This window comes from Strix aluco, chromosome 5, assembly GCF_031877795.1.
Source record: "Strix aluco isolate bStrAlu1 chromosome 5, bStrAlu1.hap1, whole genome shotgun sequence".
Taxonomy (NCBI): Eukaryota; Metazoa; Chordata; class Aves; order Strigiformes; family Strigidae; genus Strix; species Strix aluco.
In genome coordinates, this window is record NC_133935.1 from 73,307,578 (window position 1) to 73,326,949 (window position 19,372).

The 19,372-nt window shown below is 37.5% G+C and overlaps 1 protein-coding gene across 3 annotated transcripts in view; it reads left to right on the top strand.

Annotated features, from left to right (window-relative positions):
• The window catches only part of COG5 (component of oligomeric golgi complex 5), a 205,739-nt gene that overhangs the window by 86,902 nt on the left and 99,465 nt on the right, over window positions 1-19,372 (top strand). For all 3 annotated transcript variants that reach the window (XM_074827780.1, XM_074827779.1, XM_074827781.1), the window contains exon 7: window positions 5,913-6,043. In XM_074827780.1, coding sequence (XP_074683881.1) covers window positions 5,913-6,043 — 131 coding nt within the window. The remainder of the gene's footprint in view (window positions 1-5,912; window positions 6,044-19,372) is intronic.

Below are 19,372 nucleotides of genomic sequence, written 5' to 3' on the forward strand. Positions count from 1 at the left end.
GAAGTAAATATTGCTAATAGCAGTTTAGATTCAGTTTCATGAACATCTCCTACTGATGCACATGTGAGCTTCCACCAAGAGGGGAAGTTGTATTCTGCCTGTGGGTTCCTACCCTCTCCTGTGGGCTCCTGTGTGTCTGCATTGTGAGTCAGATGAGAGAATGCCTTTAGATGAAAACTAAGTCAACAGGAAAAACTGTCATGAGTGCTAAAACTTGGAGGATGGGCTGGAGTGAAAGAATGAGGAAGCAGGTTCAGGGCACAGAGGTGGAAAATAGACAGCGTTCTGTTCAGAGCAGCCTGCACTCAGATCAGCTTAAAGTAATAATAACATTGCAGCTTTACTCCGTTTGACATTATTTTTGATATGCTATTTCTAATGGACAGTCTCAACCAATTTGTTCTGATGTTACTGCTAGAGAAATTTTCAGTATGAATGCTGTGCTGTAAGCACTGTAATGTTTGCACTGTAGCAGTCTTCTACAGTATTTCTTAATAAACATGTTTTGGTAGCCTTTCATCTTCTGCATACATAAATCCCAGCAGAACTCTTGGGTATTTTGGACCTGTTGACTTTTTGGAATTTAAATTAGTAGTTTCTTCCAAAATTATAATTTTTCTTCATTATGGAAAAAGAACAGCCTTAGGATACAGATATCACCAACATTTTTTGAAACTAAGACTGCAGAAGCAAAATAAAACAAATGATCCATGCAAAAAAAATTAGCCTCAAACCTTCCTCAAGCAGGCAAACAAAAATCTATGTTTTTTTTTTAGAATTTCAGGAATGGCTTAATTTCCTTTAATTCCCCACCCCTCCATCTCCGATGAAACACCTCTTGTCATTGAATTCTTGGTATTTATGCATTGGGGGTGCAGTGCTGATCTTAGGTGTTTGCTGCTAGGGAATCTACCTTAGTTCTTCTAATTTCATTCTTTCCCCCTCTTTATTAGTGCCACTGAGGTTACTTCTCAGACCACAGAAGGATTTCTCTTTTGGCTCAAGTAGCCTCTTGAGTGACACAGTCTAATGACATTGGTTTATTACTGGCTGTCCTGGTTTCCTCTTTGTTGGTGCACCTGATTGTCCTCAGTAGACTTCTGTTGGTTCTCTAGTTTCTAGCAAAAGCTCAAAATCAACTCAGTCTGAATAAAGAGCATAATACAGTTTTTGTGGAGCGTAGAGGGATGCTAGCTTCATAGTTATCTTTTTTCCAAAATATATTTTAACACTTACAGAAAGTTTTAATTCAGATTTTTTCCTGTCTTCATTATATATTGTCACAGAGCAATGTTTGAAGTCAAAAAATGAAATCACATAATAGATTCTACATTGTTGAAACACTTAGATTAAGAAAAGCTAACCGTGTTGCTCAAAGTATTGTTTTTGTACCTAATGTACTATGTGCATATCAGATTTATGTCTATTAAACTCCTCTTGCATAACTATCTGGGAAATGTTGATTTAAAAAATGCATTTTTAAGCATCATCTCAGCCAGTAGATTAGAAAAGCTGTTCAGATTTAGTAAATCAAGAAAATTTGGAATTGTAATGACAAAAATATTTTTTCTTTAAGAAATACAAAGTTATAAGCCTTTGTTAGGCTGAGGTAGATTATAAATGTCACTGATTCCTAGGGCTCAGTGTATTCTGCCTTGACATATAATATTTTTGTTCAAGAAGAAAATTCAGCAGGCAGTCTGTATTTTAAGTCCTTAAAAAGTCATTTCCAGCTGTGCTTTCCAATCTTAATAAGGTGTGATAGTTAGAAGGGAAGTCATACCAACACCCTATGGGAAAGTTAAAGATTAGCCTTTATTTTTATGAACCTATATAAAAAGGTAGAATTATCAGAGTGTTGAGAGGTAGAGGAATGGCTATAGGACTATAGCTCCCTCCTCTAATTTCCTCCCTGGCTTCACTGAGAAGTGACTGGAGCAGCATGCTGTGTGCCATGCTGGTATGAGGGCAGTGCCTGTCATGGCTGCATCCAGCCCTGGCATGTGGTGTTACAAGATATTTAGGCCCTAATTTATTTAAAACACAAGTCTTCTCGAAGTTAATAAAATTTTATATATATGTGCTTTTAAATCTGTTAAGGTAGAGATGACAGTTATAAATACTATACTCACTAAATCTGTTATGGTTAATATAGTATTAGTTTTACTCTAGTGCTTAAGGTTAAAGCAGAAGGAAAGCTGACAAGTTTTAAACTGGGCCTCAGGCCCCAGAGTCTGTGCTAACTGGGAGATGATCCGTTGTGTCTGCTTAATTCCTGAGAAGACACAAGTACTGTACAGCTCATGTCACCCTCACCTCTGATCATGACCATAGTGTTATCAAGTGACTGTGCACGGCAAGAAACAGGATAATGATTGCACAAGTACCTGAAGCAGAATCTTACATTTGCTGGTTCCTGGGTTAATAACTGGTATGATCTTTGTTGTATTTCATGTGACATGCTTTCTTTACTAACTAAAATTGACTGGTTGGAATGTGCAAGTTCCTTCGCAATATCTTAATAAACTGGATCCTAAATGCACCGTGGTTCTGGCTATGATCTGGCCACCCTTGTGTCAACTGCCCTTCTGCTCGGTTTCATCGTGCTGTCCGTGATGGCAGCATTACTCTTAAGAATACACAAGTGTAGAGATTTCTAGTATTATATTGTCTGCTTAGACGATAAAAACTATTAAAAGGTGCATATCCTGCCTATGTTGCAGCTTCTGCTCTCACATAGGAATGGCAGGAAAGCACTTGTAGGTGTTTCTGCTGTAGACCTGCTGTCCTTATGAAAACTGTTTTTCTTTTGAAAATGGTACAATATGATTGCTAGGGCTTTCCTACTGGTTAGAATAGCAACTAAGAGCATCCATAGCAGGGCGTGTAACCACTGAACCCCCAGAAAGTCCCTCTGTTTTGAAGCCCTGCTGAAATGCATTGTCCCAAAGCATTTTGTTAGGATTGCAGGAAATTTGGAACAAAGCTGCAGATTTTGGCAGTTTAGCAGGAGGTAGCTGCCAGTCTGAGGCACAGATGGAGGTATCTGGAGAAGCCAAAGCAGCATGGTCTTTCTGTTCCTTTCTTAAAACCATCAGAAGGATTAGATTTTTAGCACTTGAAATGGCTTAATTTAGATTTTGAGATAAAACACCAAAGGGAGAAACAGTCTCTTTTTTTAGTTCTTTTCCACAGATTTTTCTGTGGATTTAGGAGATCAGAACCATATTTTAATTTTGTTTAAGCAGCCTTGCGGAATATGATTTTATGACATAAGTGAACTCCACGGCAGATCTTGTATTTGTGGGCTATGCAAGTCTTTGGCGGTATCTGCACCTCTTGTAATCTCATGTTGCCAAGAAACTACTTCAGAGTTTACTATGGCAGTAAGACTTAATCTGTGGGTAGTTCTTTGTACTTTTTTTTTTTTTTCTATGCAGCTGAGAGAAAGGGATTAGAAAACTAGTCTTCACATTCAAGACACCTGCTCATTCAGGTTAGTAATTGAAGTTAGTGGGAGTTTAATATTAGTTTTAATAGGTTCATATGCAAGGCCACCTGTAGATATGCAGCTTAGTCACAGCAAAAAGTTGCAGGGAAGTAATGGGTGAGTGTGACTGCTGTAGCCCCTAGCAAAAGCAGCTTTGTAAGCATGCCTGCATATAGGGCTTCATTAATAGCCTATGCAGCATGAGGTGTGCTGTCCTGCTGCTCTGCTGTCCTTTGACTTTTCTGATCTATTTTAAAACAAACGCATACAGACAAAAGCATTTGCAGGCCTATTCTTAGTAGACTAAAACCTATTTGACATACCATACTGTTAAAAGAGTTGATTTCCTTTATGCCTTGCTAAGCTTTATGCAGTATTTCTCTAAACTTTTTGTTTTGGTTTCCTATGCGATGTTTTTCATATGCAGGTACAGGGCTGTTCTTCTCTGCATAGCTGTGAAGTGACTCACATGGAATTTTGTGTTCAGTTGTGAACATGTGGTTGCTAAAATGAATCTGAAGCTTAGATTTGTTTATTGTGAATAAACAAAAATAACTGGCTACCAAAGTGAAAGGTTATTTGACAAAGATTTAAAAGATTAGTTAACTTAGTCAGAATTTAAGTCTGTGCCTTAGTAAACTTACTCGGAGAACATAAAAGGAAGATAACTTTATTAGGAAGTCATAGTGGGCTAGTTATAAATGGAAATAGTGGAACATTGTCTTAAGAAGGAAGTATCTGACACTGGCTGAAATGTTTTGTCTATTATTTTGTTAGTTTTATTGGTTATTTCAAAAGAAGCAGTGGACAATCTGCTTGATTGAGCAAAATGTTGAAAAATGTGTAAAGGAGAGTAGTCCTGCGTTATTTTGGAGATAAGCAGTAGTGTAAAGGTCTAGGCTACCTTGACATGGGGAATTGGAATGATTTAAATCTAGAAAGATAAAAAAGGAGGAAAAAAAAAAAAAGTGTTGTTTAATTGTGAAGGTTCTTCAGGTTCACTGGGTACCTTCCTAGGCTGGTTTTACATTTCTCTGCGGATCTAATCAAAGGCATCCAGACATGTTCAGAAGTGTTCGTTTTATGAATTTAATCATCCAGTTCCCACCTAATTTATGTTATAATTCAGAGTTTTAAGTGGAGAGGTGTGTCTGTTCTTGGAGGAGCCTAAAGCAGTAGGTGTTCTCAGGTTGTGTTTTCCATATTCCAGGAATGTGGATTTCAGAGCAGTGGCCATAGTTGGTTTGATTTGCAAAAATGTGCAATAGTTACGGGTGTAATTGCATAATATTTAAATGAATTGAGTTCTAGCCCAATCTAAGTTGTAGATCTTCATTAGCCTGAAGGAAGTTGAATCATCTTCAGTTCCTGCATCTCAAGTGAGTGTCACTAAGAAATCCAAGACATCTGGGAAGAGGCATACTCCAGCCCTTCTTCCAAAGGTCACTAGTTAGGTTAGATCAGGAGTGCAAGATCAGTCAAAGAGACAACAGAAATGACTGTAAAGGTCAGGGACCTCAGGGAGTGTGAAAACCTCGTTTTTACACCCTGGGTTGTGTTTTGTATCTGAAATTGTTCTATGTGAAAAGCCTAAATAGTCAGAAGAGACATTACAATGTTGCCCCCTTTAAAAGAAAATGAATGTGTCTGGGAGAAAGGATGTCACAGATTCAAACCTCCTTTGATAAAGGGAGATGAAGTGTTGGGTTTTCTAAGTGCTGGAGTTTCTCTCATTACTAAGTGGCTACTACCAAAAGATTAAGTGATTTGGCCACATCTACACGGCCAGTGACAAAATTTGAGTTTGAATAGATTTTCTTGCTGTAGTCGCCAGTCCAGCCCAGTAATCTGTAAATGCCATACTGATGGTGGTTTCCACGATGATAATAAATTTTGTGATGTTTCTGTGATTAAAAATGAAAAAAAAAATTATTTTCTTGCCGTTCTTCTGTTTGATCCCGATTGTTTGGAAGCACAATTTTAATATATGAAGTATAATTTAAATCTATTAATCAGATTTTAGATCAAATTATGCTTATTCAAACATCTGGTTAGAGAAGTTTAATTATGCAGTTAATCCTTTTAATCCTTTGGGACAAGGTGATGCCTTCTTGTCCCTTCCTGCCCTGTGACTGAGATTCTGGAGTTTCTAGAACTCATGCTGTGCATCTCTTCAGCAGTGTCTGGGTCTGGAGAAGTGCTGTGATGTAAACTGAGTGTATTCAATATCCAGGTTTTCTTGAGTAATAATATTTTGATTTTTAGTTTTTCTCATATAATACATTACTTTGACGTACTTTACTGTCAAGTGTTGTATGCAAAAATGTCTCTTGGAACTCACTGTAACTTCTAAATGTTTTATCATGTTTAAAATGTTCCATTATCTGATGTCATGGTAATCAATGTTTTGTTGCTTTTATAGATTACCTTTCTCAAGGGATAGATCTCTCTGGAATAGAAGTAATTGAAAATGACCTTCTGTTTATTGCAAGAGCTCGTCTTGAGGTGGAAAATCAGGCTAAAAGGTTGCTTGAGCAAGGTGTGGAGACTCAGGTAAAATACACTCTCTTCTTTACTTCCTCTCAAAAGTGAATAAAAGTACTCTGAGCTTGATTTCCTTTGTTTTGTGTAGCATTGTCTAATGGAGATTAAACATGAAAAAAGTCTTACGTGAGACTTTCTCACACATGAGAATATCCGAAGAAATTGACAAAACTGGCCTTGTACAGTATTTACAAGAATAAAATTTTGCAGGATCTGACCCTGAAATTTGGGAGAATGTAGATGTTGATATGAAGAGTTGAACTAAACACTGTGATAAAAGCTTGATGATTGATAGGACTTTGCATTAAGCACAGTATGCTATGTTGCCAATATTGCCAAACTTTATAGATAAATATGAAAAATACACCTTCTTAAAACTATAAGATTTCTATATTTTAGCTGTGCAGTAATATAGTAATTTGAAAGATTTCCCATTAAAATTTAAAAGGGCATTTTAAACTTTGAGGTAAATATTCACTGTAGGGAATATCAAAATGAATATGCATAATTGCATTCATCCATACTAAATGTAATTATCTACATTTTTAATAACCTGACTATGTCTATTATTTAACTATTTGTAGTATCATTAGTGCTGTCTTTTTGCCTTTTTAAAAAATTCATGTTCTTTTGTCTATACTTTTTAGAATTCTTTAAAAAAAAAAAAGTGTTTCAAATCTGCATTACTATAAGAGGAAAAATCTAGTAGAAGTTCCTAACAATTTGGGTTTTAAATTAGAGAACAAAGAGGATTAGAACAAGACATTTTTATGCTGTTTGTTACCAACGGTTAAACTTACCTTTAAGTCAATATAGCGTTTGTTTATACTATTGAAGGTTGACATGAAACATATACAGAATAGAAAATCTCTTCATTAAATTGGCTTGGTTAGGTGATTGAGGATTAAAATTATCAGTATGTCTCAAACTTTTAATCAGAACTCTCATTTCAAGTAATTTTCTGCAGTAAGAAGTCATGTTTGTGATAAATACTTTTGACTATGTACTGATAGCAAAATGGTAGGGAAAAAACACCCCATTTTTTACTTGATTACTATTCAAATGTTGAAACTCCTGGCTATTTGAGCATGTTGCCAAGCTGTGACTGGGCCTGTTACAAGCTATGAAGCATATGTGATGTTAAATAAAAACTGAACGAAGATAGGGCCTAAGAAAAATCAAGTGGACGTTTATTTTAAATGTAGCAAAAGTCTTCATCACTGTCTACTCCTTGTAGTTTTTCATGTCAGATTTGACCTTCTCAGATAATTTTCTCTTCATATTAAGTACTAAAACAGAACTGACAAAGAAACCCTGGGGAAATCAATCCCACTCCACTTGAAAAATAGACAGATTTATTAGGTGTTCGAGGCTGTATCCAGGTAATCAAGAGATTATTAAAGTATATGTCTGTTGTGCTTTAGCCAGGGGCCTGTTTCCAGCAAACGGAAGATTGTTTGGAAGAGCATTATTAGTGCTTAGTCATATCAGAAGTGGGGATGTTTTCATGAAGAGGTGTTGGGGTACGCTTCACAGGTTTGTTGTTGGATATGATTTGTGGATTCAGTGTTGGAAAAATAGTGTGCTTTAGAAAATACACATTCAGACATTGCCCAAGAAATCTAGAATTTGAAATATGACTAGCAGATAGTACGTTTTTGATTCTTTTTATTGTAGCTGTGCATTTTATTGACAAGCTGATTTACATTTATACCTTCTAAGCCCTGAGATTTCCCATAAGAGGATGTGGGATCTTCATCTTTCCTTCTGTGTTTTTTACCACAGAATTCCTCAGATGAGCTGTCTTCCTGCTAGTAACTATTCTGGTAGCCAAGTCTGTACCTTTGAGAATAGTGCATCTGTATTTGTCCAGGTGGTTCTTCAGTGATTTGATGTTCATATTTGCAACTGCAATTTTAGTTTTTGCCTTTGTTTTCATCTGCTGTGTAAATAATCAGTTGCCTACAGCGAGCTGTATTTCTGTATTTCATTTAGCACTTTTGAGCAATGCCTTAAGAAGAAAGTTAGTCTTGTGTCTCCATTTTAGAGTATTTCAGTGTCCACCTGGAAGAGAAGCAGGAAGTGGAAATCCATAAAAAAGTAAAATTATAAGTATCTACTTTTAAGCAGAAGTCATTAGAATTTGGTGAATGTCTTCTCTAGATTTCAGCTTTTTTTTCAGAGATGCTGCTAGAAGTTACTCTCACAAAAAGAACAGAGCTAAAAAGCTTAAACTGTCCCTGTCAACATTTTGATATATCTCCTTTGTTTAGGTAAGAAAACTATTTTAGTTATTTTGATTATTTGTTTAATGATGTATAAGTCACATGCTAATGAACTGTGCCCAGATTCCCCTAAATAACTGCCACCAGTAGCACATGAAAACAGATACTTGCCTCTGAGTGATACATTGTCTTTTTCTCTGCATTGTAATTCACGCTTTTATTGCATGTCCATCACTGTAGCATCAGAAGAAATGACGCTCTTTCCCTCTTCCTTTGGAAGTATGGCACTAGCCATTGACTGCTTCAGAAGTGAAGGGTTCCACTCACGTTCATGGTGGTATCTTTAAAGCTGCCATCTGGGTATAAACTAGAAGTGTTTGTCAGCTTGTCTAGACCTAACTGGTTTTCACAGAGCTGCCAACCACACTTGTCTTCCTAATCCTTTTGGAAAGAGTAAGCCCTCTTTGCTCTTGTTGACAAAAGTAATACAAATAATAGCAAACCTGATCAAGCAGTGTCTATGGTCAGGTTTTTTATTATTGCGTACGCTTTGTTAAGAACTCCTAGTGTATGTACATAGCACAGATAGATGTTCTTTCATGACTTGCAGAACAATATCAAGAAAATGGATCAAAACCCTGTCCTCACTGTTTAGTACTAAACTCCTTGCTAGCTTTCCTTCATGCTGTAAGCAGGTTAATGGCAGAGAGTATAGAAAGCCCGAGGGGTGCTTTAACAGAGATACATCAAGAACTTCATTAAAGTCACCACTCTAAGAGAAGAGATAGCAATGTTTTCTGCTTTAAAGAGAAAAAAATAGGTATATATCCACCTTGCAACTGCCTGAAGCATCCCCAGCATTCCTAGGCAGAGGAATCTAGATTTGCGCTTGACATCACTTCAGCCCTTTATTCAATAGCAGTATATCGTGTAAAGCACATCTGAATAGTAAGAAATTACTTAGAACAAGAGAAATTTGTTAAGATTACCATAGCTCAATTCCAGGTAGAACAGTTTCGCTGTTGTGGCTGCCATACTAATAAAGAAGAAAACTTTCTCTGCCACTTAGCTCATGCTTCAAACCTTTTCTGCTATATATTGTCATGCTTAGCATGGGACTTTCTTCTTACAGCCAGGGATGCCCAAACTTAGTTCCATCAGGTAATGATAAGGTTGGTAACATTAGGAGCCAGGTCATGGTTGTGCAGAAAAGAGGTGCGTTTCCATCTCCTCCATTTTACTCCTCTGGAGAGGTAGCCCAAGTTCTGAGCTAGGTTCATTGCTTTAACAACAGTTATGGGTCTTCTCTGCATAAGGAGGATGATTTTTTGCATGTATGTACTTGTATGTGTAAAATGGGTTAGGAACTTATGCTCTTGCTTTTGACTTTACTGATACAAACTTTTAATTGGGATATAGATGGTGAGGACTATACTATCAATAAAGATTGATTAAAATATAAAATATGCATTTAGGTCAAACAAGACGTGGTGTGGAGATCAGAGTAGAACTCAGATTTCCTTGGGTTTGCACCTTAAACACAGTTTGTCCTTCTGTGTGTTACAGAAACATGCTGTATCTTTGACCACAGTGAGTAAAAAATTTTCCTTCTTTGTCTCCTGGAGTGATCTACAGGTGTCTTGACTATTTTTTTTAAGGAAGGTTTTGGATAAATTATGTGATGTTTGTTGCTTAGTTTCCCTTATTTAAGATGTGTGCAAATCTATTTTCCTGCCTAGCATGGATCTTAAGAGAGTTAAATTCACTGAAATTATTCTGGTGATCAGGTAGTGAAGTTTCCTGATCGTATTAGAGAAAGCAAAAAATAAGTGTAAGTCTAATAACTATCCTTTGTCCAAATGAATGTTAAATTGCCCCTGCAATTTGTTTTTTTTTTTTTTCAAAATGAAGAGCTTTACTAACTATAACCTCACAGAATAAAGAAAAAATAAATCTTAAACTCTTACTTCAGCAAGATATTCAAACACTGTATTTATATACAGAGGACAAATGTGTAAATAATACTATCTGAACAAAAATGTCTCCGTTAATTTCAGTGTAATGTCTTTATACTGTTGTCACTTTGAGCATATTTGAGGGCATTCTGAATTTTCATGTTGTAACTCACAGAGTAGAATTTGTTTTGTGAATTGTTCTGTTTTGGATTCTTTTTCGTACTGAGTCTTTCCTCTAAGTTGTCTCTGGAACAAGTACAGCATTTTTTTTTCACATTCAAAATTATTAACTAGATATACATGCATAATTGTTCTTGACTAATGCTATTTAGCACCTGAGAAAAGTGATGGGAGAATGAAGTATCTGCATAATTAACCAGTTGTCTGAAGGTGGTTATCCAGAAGTTGCTCAATTTATCTCAGTTCAGGGTTCCCTAAGATAGGTGCTTATGTAGTACATCTTGCAGTGTTATGGCAAAATTGGTGAAATTAATCTGAAACCTTTCACAGACCAGCATTTAATCTCATGTCAAGGATCTCTTAACAGTAGGTCGTCTTTGTTATCCACAAGGGATTGGAGGGGAAAATATGCACATAATTGACCATTTTTCTGGACATGATCATTAAGAAGTTGCATAATTTATTTAATTTTAGAGTCCTCTGAGCTGAGTGCGGTTTTACAGCAAGATTGGTGAAATTAATCTTAAATTCTTCATAGAGCAGTGTTTAATCTAATGTCAAGGATCTTAAACAATACATGCTCTTTATTATCCTGCGTCAGAATTTTCCAGTCATGCAAATTCACTTGGAGGTGTTTGAGATATTCAGATATTAAGAATGGCTAGCATTGGGCTCCGTTTTTCACTTTTTTGGTGAAACTTACAAATATACAATAATGTTGCATTCTTGAGTTGCTTCTTATTATTACTGCCAAAGGCGTGGATGGCTCTTGCAGCACTACTGTCTGGGCAAGGTTCTGTGGTCTTGAGTTTCTCATTTTCAATCTTGAATGCTTTAGCAAGAGTATATGTTTCACTGAAACATCCTTTTTTCTAGATTAGTTTATGATATTTTAACACTTTGATTTAAATCAAAGTATGCTTGCTAGTCTTTGCTAGTTCATTGTCATCTTCAGATTTTAATGCTTTATAGTAAAATGGGCTGTGCAAATGTATGAATATGCTGCCTAAAGTTGTCAGCTCCGTGAAGAAGTGCTTGACTGTAGAATAAAGTCTAATGTTATAAGAGAATGTTACTTCATGTGCCCCACAGTTGTGTAGTGGATCTCTTAATGTTTATCTTTAGTTCATTTAGCTTAGGATGTGTTACACTGCCCGCACTGTGATGTACTGCATTAGTCAAAAGGAAAATGTTAACTTCCAGATGTTTTTGCCTGCCCTTTGCTGCTTTTATGTATTAACTATCATATTTTGTCACATTTTAAATAATATAAGCCCTTATGTAATTCAGAATGTCAATGGAATTGTTTGCTGTAATGTAGATGTGCATAACTGCATATGTATGCATTATTTTATATATTAAAAATGATATTTATAATAGCAAATAAAGTAGAAAAATATGAGAAAAGAACCCCTCCAATTTGGCACACAACCAGTTATCTTTTTATCAATATACTGTCGGTTATCCTCATAAGAATTCTGAAAAAACTAGAGTTGAAATGCTATCCAGAGTATACATTTTTTTTAAAGTCAAAGAGTAGTCATTGCTTTTTTTTTTTTACCCCCTGACATTTATTTCTACTTTGAAAGCTAGAAGTTGGAATTTAACCTCATCTCTGTCAGAAATTTAACCAATATAGCACACTTCAGGCAGTAGATGTTATGTTTCCTTATTATTCCACAATCTTGATTCCCTGGAGGAGATCCTGATGGAAACTAGACAGAGACAGCTATTTCATAATAAAATGATTGACTACAATATGATATAGAAATGGAAGGCATTTTTGATTATTCACTTTGAAGTCAATTGCTTGAATCTGGAGTAAGAAGACTGAAGTATTATCTGTAAAAAGGGAAATTTGAACCTGCTTGCTACTTCTGGTGTAGGTTGAGGGTGGTAGCTATAGTTAACTTTAAATCATCTAGTTTTGCTTAGTGAAGGCAGAGGATGAGATCCAAAGTTTCTTATTTAAATTCACATTAGCCACCCATTTTACTGCTTTCTGTAATTCTAATGTAGACAGAGAAGACTTATTTCAACATGTTATATCTGTCATATTGGCTTTCGTTTTAAAAGATCACAGTGGCATTTGAGTCTGTTTAATTAAAATCCTACTAGCTTATACAGTTTCTGTTTTTTCTTTTACAATAGTTCTGTATGCATATAGAGAATTTTCACTTTATGTGTTTATATAACTTTACAAGTTTTACTGTATCCTAACCTTTAAGTTTCTTTGTCACAGAAACGTTCTCATGTTGCATTATTCAATTTTATTTTTCATTTTCAATATTATGGTTATGGTTTTCATGATCTTGTTAACTTGCTAAATCAGATTCTTTCATCTGGCCATCTGGTGCATGGCACTACTGAAGGAGTTTTCGATAAATCTAAATTATTTCTTCCTTGAACTATTCTGTTAAGGTGTACTATAGCAACGTAAGGCTCATCTAACAACAAAAAAAATACCTTCCAAGTATGCATTAGTTATATCCTACATCTGAATGGTAAACTTCATGGGGATTAACCAAACCTTATGAAATTTTCCCTTTACTATTCTGGTCTAAAAAGAGTTCATTTTATCTTAAAGTATGATCTAATGGAACTGAAGTGTTAACCATGCTTCAGTAATTCGAAATCACCAAGCTAAACACTAAGCATGAATTTATACCTCTGAACTGTGGATTAAAATAAACCACAGATTTCTCTGCAACATAATCGGCCGATACTGATATAACCTAGAATATCCTTTCAGTTTCCATAGGAACAGATGATAGAATGTTTTGAATCTTGGAATAGCTAAAATGAATGTCTGGCTTCAATATAGTTCACTTTTATTTTGCAGCTTGCAGCCTCTGCATGTAAGGCCTAAAAATGTGCATAAAAAAAGAAAGGTGGAATATTGGCATAATACAGTAGTATTGACAACAATAATAATAATAATACTTTAGGGTGTTCCTGTGCATAATTTTTTAGGTGTTAGCTCTGTGTTTTATTATACAAGTGCAAAAAGTATTTCCAAATCCATAGGAAAATAGAAACCGTTAATTATTGCTGTGTGCTAATGCCTCTTTAAATGTTTTACAACAACAAAAACATCTGTCTCGTTGGTCATCTCTAATTTTCATCTCCAGCCATTGCTTCAATCTCCCTGTGTTACACTGTATAGGTATATGTTGTCATTGGAACCATTTGTACAATCCAAGAAGACTTCATGTAGCCGGAAAGAAAAGATAGCAAAACTTCAGTGGAATATATAGTGTGTTATATAGGTGACCATGACAAAAGATGATAATCCAAGAACAGGCAAGGAAACATGCTAGCTGTAGTAATACTTGTTTTATTGGATGTTTGACATCTTTCTTAACAGGTCATGTTGCTAAATCAGAGAAGGTATGCTTTGAGTATAAAAATGTTAACAACATTTAAAAGATACCTCTTTAAGATGAATGGGTATGTAACTCCAATATTGATGTAGAGGGAAAGTATGGAGGCCTTGTTAACAAACCATTAGGAATCTAAGTACCTGTAACCTGAGACATTGTGAATGCAGGTAGAAAGGATAGTGTGTGACTGATTGTTCAGTACTTGGGCTCTTTTCATTCAAACTCCAGCATTTAAGATACTTGATCTTTAAAACATTTCGTGTGTGGAAATCAGGATGGTACTGAAATCAGGGCAGAAATCAGGGCAGAAATCAGGAGGTCTAAAGCCCAGCTGGAAATTACCCTGGCTTCAGCAATCAAGGGTAACAAGAAATGTTTCTATAAGTATGTCAACAGCAAAAGAAAGACCAGGAGAGTATCCGTCCCCTGCTGGATGCGGGAGGAAACATGGTAACAAGTGATGAGGAGAAGGCTGAGGTCCTTAATGCCTTCTTTGCCTCAGTCTTTAATAACCAGGCTAGTTGTATTGAGGGAATCCAGCCTCCTCAGCCAGAGGACAGAGACTGGGAGAACGACCCCCCTGCAATCCAGGAGACAGTCAGTGACCTACTGCATCACGTAGACACACACACAAGTCTATGGGACCGGATGGGATACACCCGAGGGTGCTGAAGGAGCTGGCTGGAGTGCTTGCCAAGCCGCTTTCCATCATTTACCAGCAGTCCTGGCTGACCGGGGAGGTCCCGACAGATTGGAAACTGGCCAATGTGACGCCCATATATAAGAAGGGTTGGAAGGATGATCCGGGAAATTACAGGCCTGTCAGCTTGACTTCGGTGCTGGGGAAGCTGATGGAGCAGCTCATCCTGAGTACCATCACACAACACGTGCGGGACAACCAGATGATCAGGCCCAGTCAGCATGGGTTTATGAAAGGCAGGTCCTGCTTGACAAACCTGATCTCCTTCTACGACAGGGTGACCTGCTTATTGGATGAGGGAAAGGCTGTGGATATAGTTTACCTCGACTTCAGTAAGGCCTTTGACATCGTTTCCCACAGCATTCTCCTGGCAAAACTGGCTGCTTGAGGCTTGGATGATCGCACGCTTTGCTGGGTAAAAAACTGTCTGGATGGCCGGGCCCAGAGAGTTGTGGTGAACGGAGTTAAATCCAGTTGGCGGCCGGTCACGAGTGGTGTCCTCCAGGGCTCAGTTTTGGGGCCACTCCTGTTTAACATCTTTATTGATGATCTAGACGAGGGGATCGAGTGCACCCTCAGTAACGTTGCAGATGACACCAAGTTGGGTGGGAGTGTTGATCTGCTCGAGGGTAGGGAGGCTCTGCAGAGAGATCTGGACAGGCTGGAGCGATGGGCTAAGGCCAACTGTAGGAGTTTCAATAAGGCCAAATGCCGGGTGCTGCACTTTGGCCACAACAACCCCCAGCAGTGCTACAGGCTTGGGGAGGAGTGGCTGGAGAGCTGCCAGTCAGAGAGGGACCTGGGGGTGTTGATTGACAGCTGGCTGAACATGAGCCAGCAGTGTGCCCAGGTGGCCAAGAAGGCCAATGGCATCCTGGCTTGTATCAGAAATAGTGTGGCCAGCAGGGACAGGGAAGGGATCTTACCCCTGAACTCGGCACTGGTGAGGCCGCACCTCGATTACTGTGTTCAGTTTTGGGCCCCTCACTACAAAAAGGAGATTGAATTACTCGAGCGTGTCCAGAGAAGGGCAACGAAACTGGTGAAGGGTCTGGAGCACATGTCGTACGAGGAGCGGCTGAGGGAACTGGGGTTGTTTAGTCTGGAGAAGAGGAGGCTGAGGGGAGACCTCATTGCCCTCTACAACTACCTGGAAGGAGGTTGCAGAGAGCTGGGGATGAGTCTCTTTAACCAAGTAATGAGCGATAAGACAAGAGGTAATGGCCTCAAGTTGCGCCAGGGAAGGTTTAGACTGGATATTAGGAAGCATTTCTTTACAGAATGGGTTGTTAGGCATTGGAATGGGCTGCCCAGGGCAGTGGTGGAGTCCCCATCCCTGGAGGTGTTTAAGAGTCACATCGACATAGCGCTGAGGGATATGGTGTAGTTGGAAACTGCCAATGCTAGGTTAACGGTTGGACTAGATGATCTTCAAGGTCCCTTCCAACCTATATGATTCTGTGATTCTGTGAAAGAAAAAAAGAAAAAAAGAAGCAAAATGAGGAAGAAGTAGCAAGTTAACTTGTGATAGTTTATCTTTCCAGTGCAACAGGTTTTTGGTCTGTGAATGGAGCTACACTGTGCTAATGTAGTTCAAATAGTAGCTTTTTCAAATATCTGTATTCCAAGATTATTTTCAGCTACCATTAATATAGAAGACTCATGAGAGCTGTAGTTATTGGAACATATGGACAAGTTAAATAGCAACATTTTGAAAACAGAAGGATTTTAAAATAAAAGTAGTATCTAGGGCTTTCCTGCTCAGTATTAGAATATAGTTTGCTGTTGTAAATGTGCAGAGGACCCTGTGTCACATGTTACTTTCTGAATATTGATCCTCTTTTATTAATGATTCTGGTTTGCACTTTTGCAGCATCTTTCAGAAAATTCCTCACAAACTGTGTAGTAGGTGGTTTAGGCAGGTATTAGCAAACCTCATGCCACAAGTGGGCACATATAGAGAAGTTCTAAATGACAAGAAGTAAGCAGGAAGGTTCTTAACAAAGCATTTGAGTTTACAAGCTTCTATGCTTTAACAATTAGGCAACACTGGCCCCTTTTAACAGGCCTTGTTTAATGAAAATGCCTTTTTTTCCACCCCTTATGAAAATAACATTTTTTTCTTAAATAGATCCTGGAAGCTTCTATTTTCTCACTCACTAATATCTGCAACTGTAATTGTTTATCTTTTGAAATATATTGAAGTTAAAGTAAAACAAGCATTGTAAAATGAATGTAAATTTTCGTTCTTTAATTTATGTCCAGCAGAAAGTTTCCAGGTGTGGGAGTGAGGACAAGGGACTAGCTAATTAGGCATCAAAGGGCCCCTTGCCTTCCTCGAGCCACCTTTCCCAATTAGTAACTCTTGATAGGAGTTTACCTTTCCAGCTCTGGGACACGTACGTGACCATGCAGCTATGCAGTGCACTCACCTGCGTTTGACTCCACATCAGCTTCTGATAAACTTTTGCAATATTCAGGGTCATGTTTGGTCCTAATAAAGTTGAGAAATTATTATGCACCAGATATTGAAGTGTTTATTAGTAAAACAAACAAAATGCATAGGTTTTCCTTTTTGTGAGGAGGTAGTATTAGGAGATATTTTGTCACAATATATTAGGGACCTATGATTCACATTATGGTTTCAACAAAACCTTCAAATTTAATTAGGCCCAGGTTAGACAACATTTTTTTTCCTGTCCTTTAGATTATTATTTTTTCTTCAAATCATATTAAAGTAGGAAACTGAGAAATGAAACGATCATTTTTTCCCAGATTTGGATTGCCTGACTACATCCACTGGGGTAATGGCAATGACAGCAGCTTCTATCACAGTACCTAGGCATGTACGTTCAGGATTAGGGCATACCACCATCCTATCTTCCTCCATCCTTCAGCTGCATACCATTATACTTTCATTTCCTTAGGCCTCAGAATGCCTTCAAAAGCATCCAGATTAGGAAGTCCCCTCACACTGGCCATCTTGCTGTCATCCCTCTATTGATTTCCAAACTGTAACCCCAGTGGAACCTCCCACCTGCCATCTGAGAGCCCTATATTTGTATCTGAAATGCTCCTGCAGATCACCCTGTGGCTCAGATGAGCACAGCAGAACCTGGAACTGCCACCTCCTTTGCTGTTAGTGTCCCCTGCACCCCACTGGAGGAGGTGTTGGCTCAGGGGTTTGGGTGGCTTGGCCAAGAGAGTGATGTTTCTTGTTGATCATCTGTTAGTGCTCTTGGCTATTGATTGTACGTCTGCTGGACACGTGCTCCACAGAGTAGTTTTCATCAAACCACAGAGCAGACAGACCCAGTGAGATGTTGTCACTAGCAAATGAAGCATGAAACACTCTTCCCTTTTCCCTTCCCTCTGTGGCAGGTAGAAATTCATAATTAGTTGATATGAGGCATAGGCTAAAAAGCACCGACTTTAAGCAAATATTGGAAATAGCAGAAAGCAGGAGACTGCGTTTTGAGGAAAAACCTGCTTGGATAGACACATGCATATTTAATCAGTCTTCAATAATTCATGTAATATTAATGCGATGCATATGGTAATACAAGTGTTTAGTAATGATTTTGGCTGAAATTCTAATACCTAGTTGGGAATTGTTCCCTTTTTTTTAATGTCTTAAAATTCTTTGGGAAGAGGTAGAATTAACTTAAGTAAACAATTATAATACTGCAACTATGTCTGCTATACATATTTAACTGAAAATAGTTTAGTTCTTAAAATCATTAAGCTTTTATTAACTGAAAACTGTCTGATTTTCCACAAATATTTTTGTGCCGTGACCTCTTTCAATGCCTTTCCCAGAGAATCTATCGCTATCTAAACTGTCCTTTTCTCCTTTACTGTTTTTCTTCTGACAAGGTGTTGCTTTATGTTTGCTAGTCTGAATTAAAAAAAAAAAAAAGCTGCAACAAATACCATAAAACATAGCTTTATGTTATAAAAAAAAAAAAAAAAACCAAACAAAAAAAGGGAGACATTGGTTTTACTGCTCAATTTTCTAGGTTTCATAACAATTTATAAGTTTGCGATATTTTATTAAACTGATGAAGTTAAATTTGTATCTTACCTTTCTAACTTGACCCAGTTTTGTAATATGATAAAAATCCTCAAGTTTTCATTAAATGGACTTTGAAAAATTTTGGTAGCAACTCTTTTACAAGCTCTTTATAATGAAGTGTGGTATTTCTTTATGTACAATAAGTTGAAGATTGATTGAGCAATTATTTGAATAATCAGTAACTTAAATCCTGAGACAGGTGCAGCATTTCTGTTGGGTAAACATGTTGGAACTGCAGGAGAAAGGAAAGCATAGTAATTTTTGAAGACATCTCATGCCAGAGATCCAAATGTGCAGATTTTTGCAGGTCCACCTGATTAATTTTCAGACTTGTAGTTTTAGCCCATCTATGGTGTGCTTTTCAGAGTGAAAGGCTTTATAACTCAGCAGCAAGCGATGAATTCCTTGGTGAATACTGCTGGGAAGACAGGACTACTCAGGAAGTACCTGAACATACATTTTAGAAGCCCACATTTTAGGGAACATCTCTACAATCTAATAGAGATAATATAGTAGCAAAGATGGCCATGATAGTGTTTTGTTTAATCTAGTCAGAATTAGTTCATGCCAAAATATATCCCTTGTACTCTGGTTGTTGAACCATGCTGAAGCGTATACTACTGTCGCTGCCTCTGTTGGTCTTAAGAAATGTAAGCATGGAAGCATATGCCCATGCCACAAGCTGGATGGGCAGCGTGTTACTATTTTCATTCTGCTCTCTTTGATCGTAAAGCATACATGTAACAATGGTTATTGGGTTCTGATATGTATTCAGTCTCCAGAGCTCAGATGGTGGTTATTTTTCTGCAACTCTTTTCTT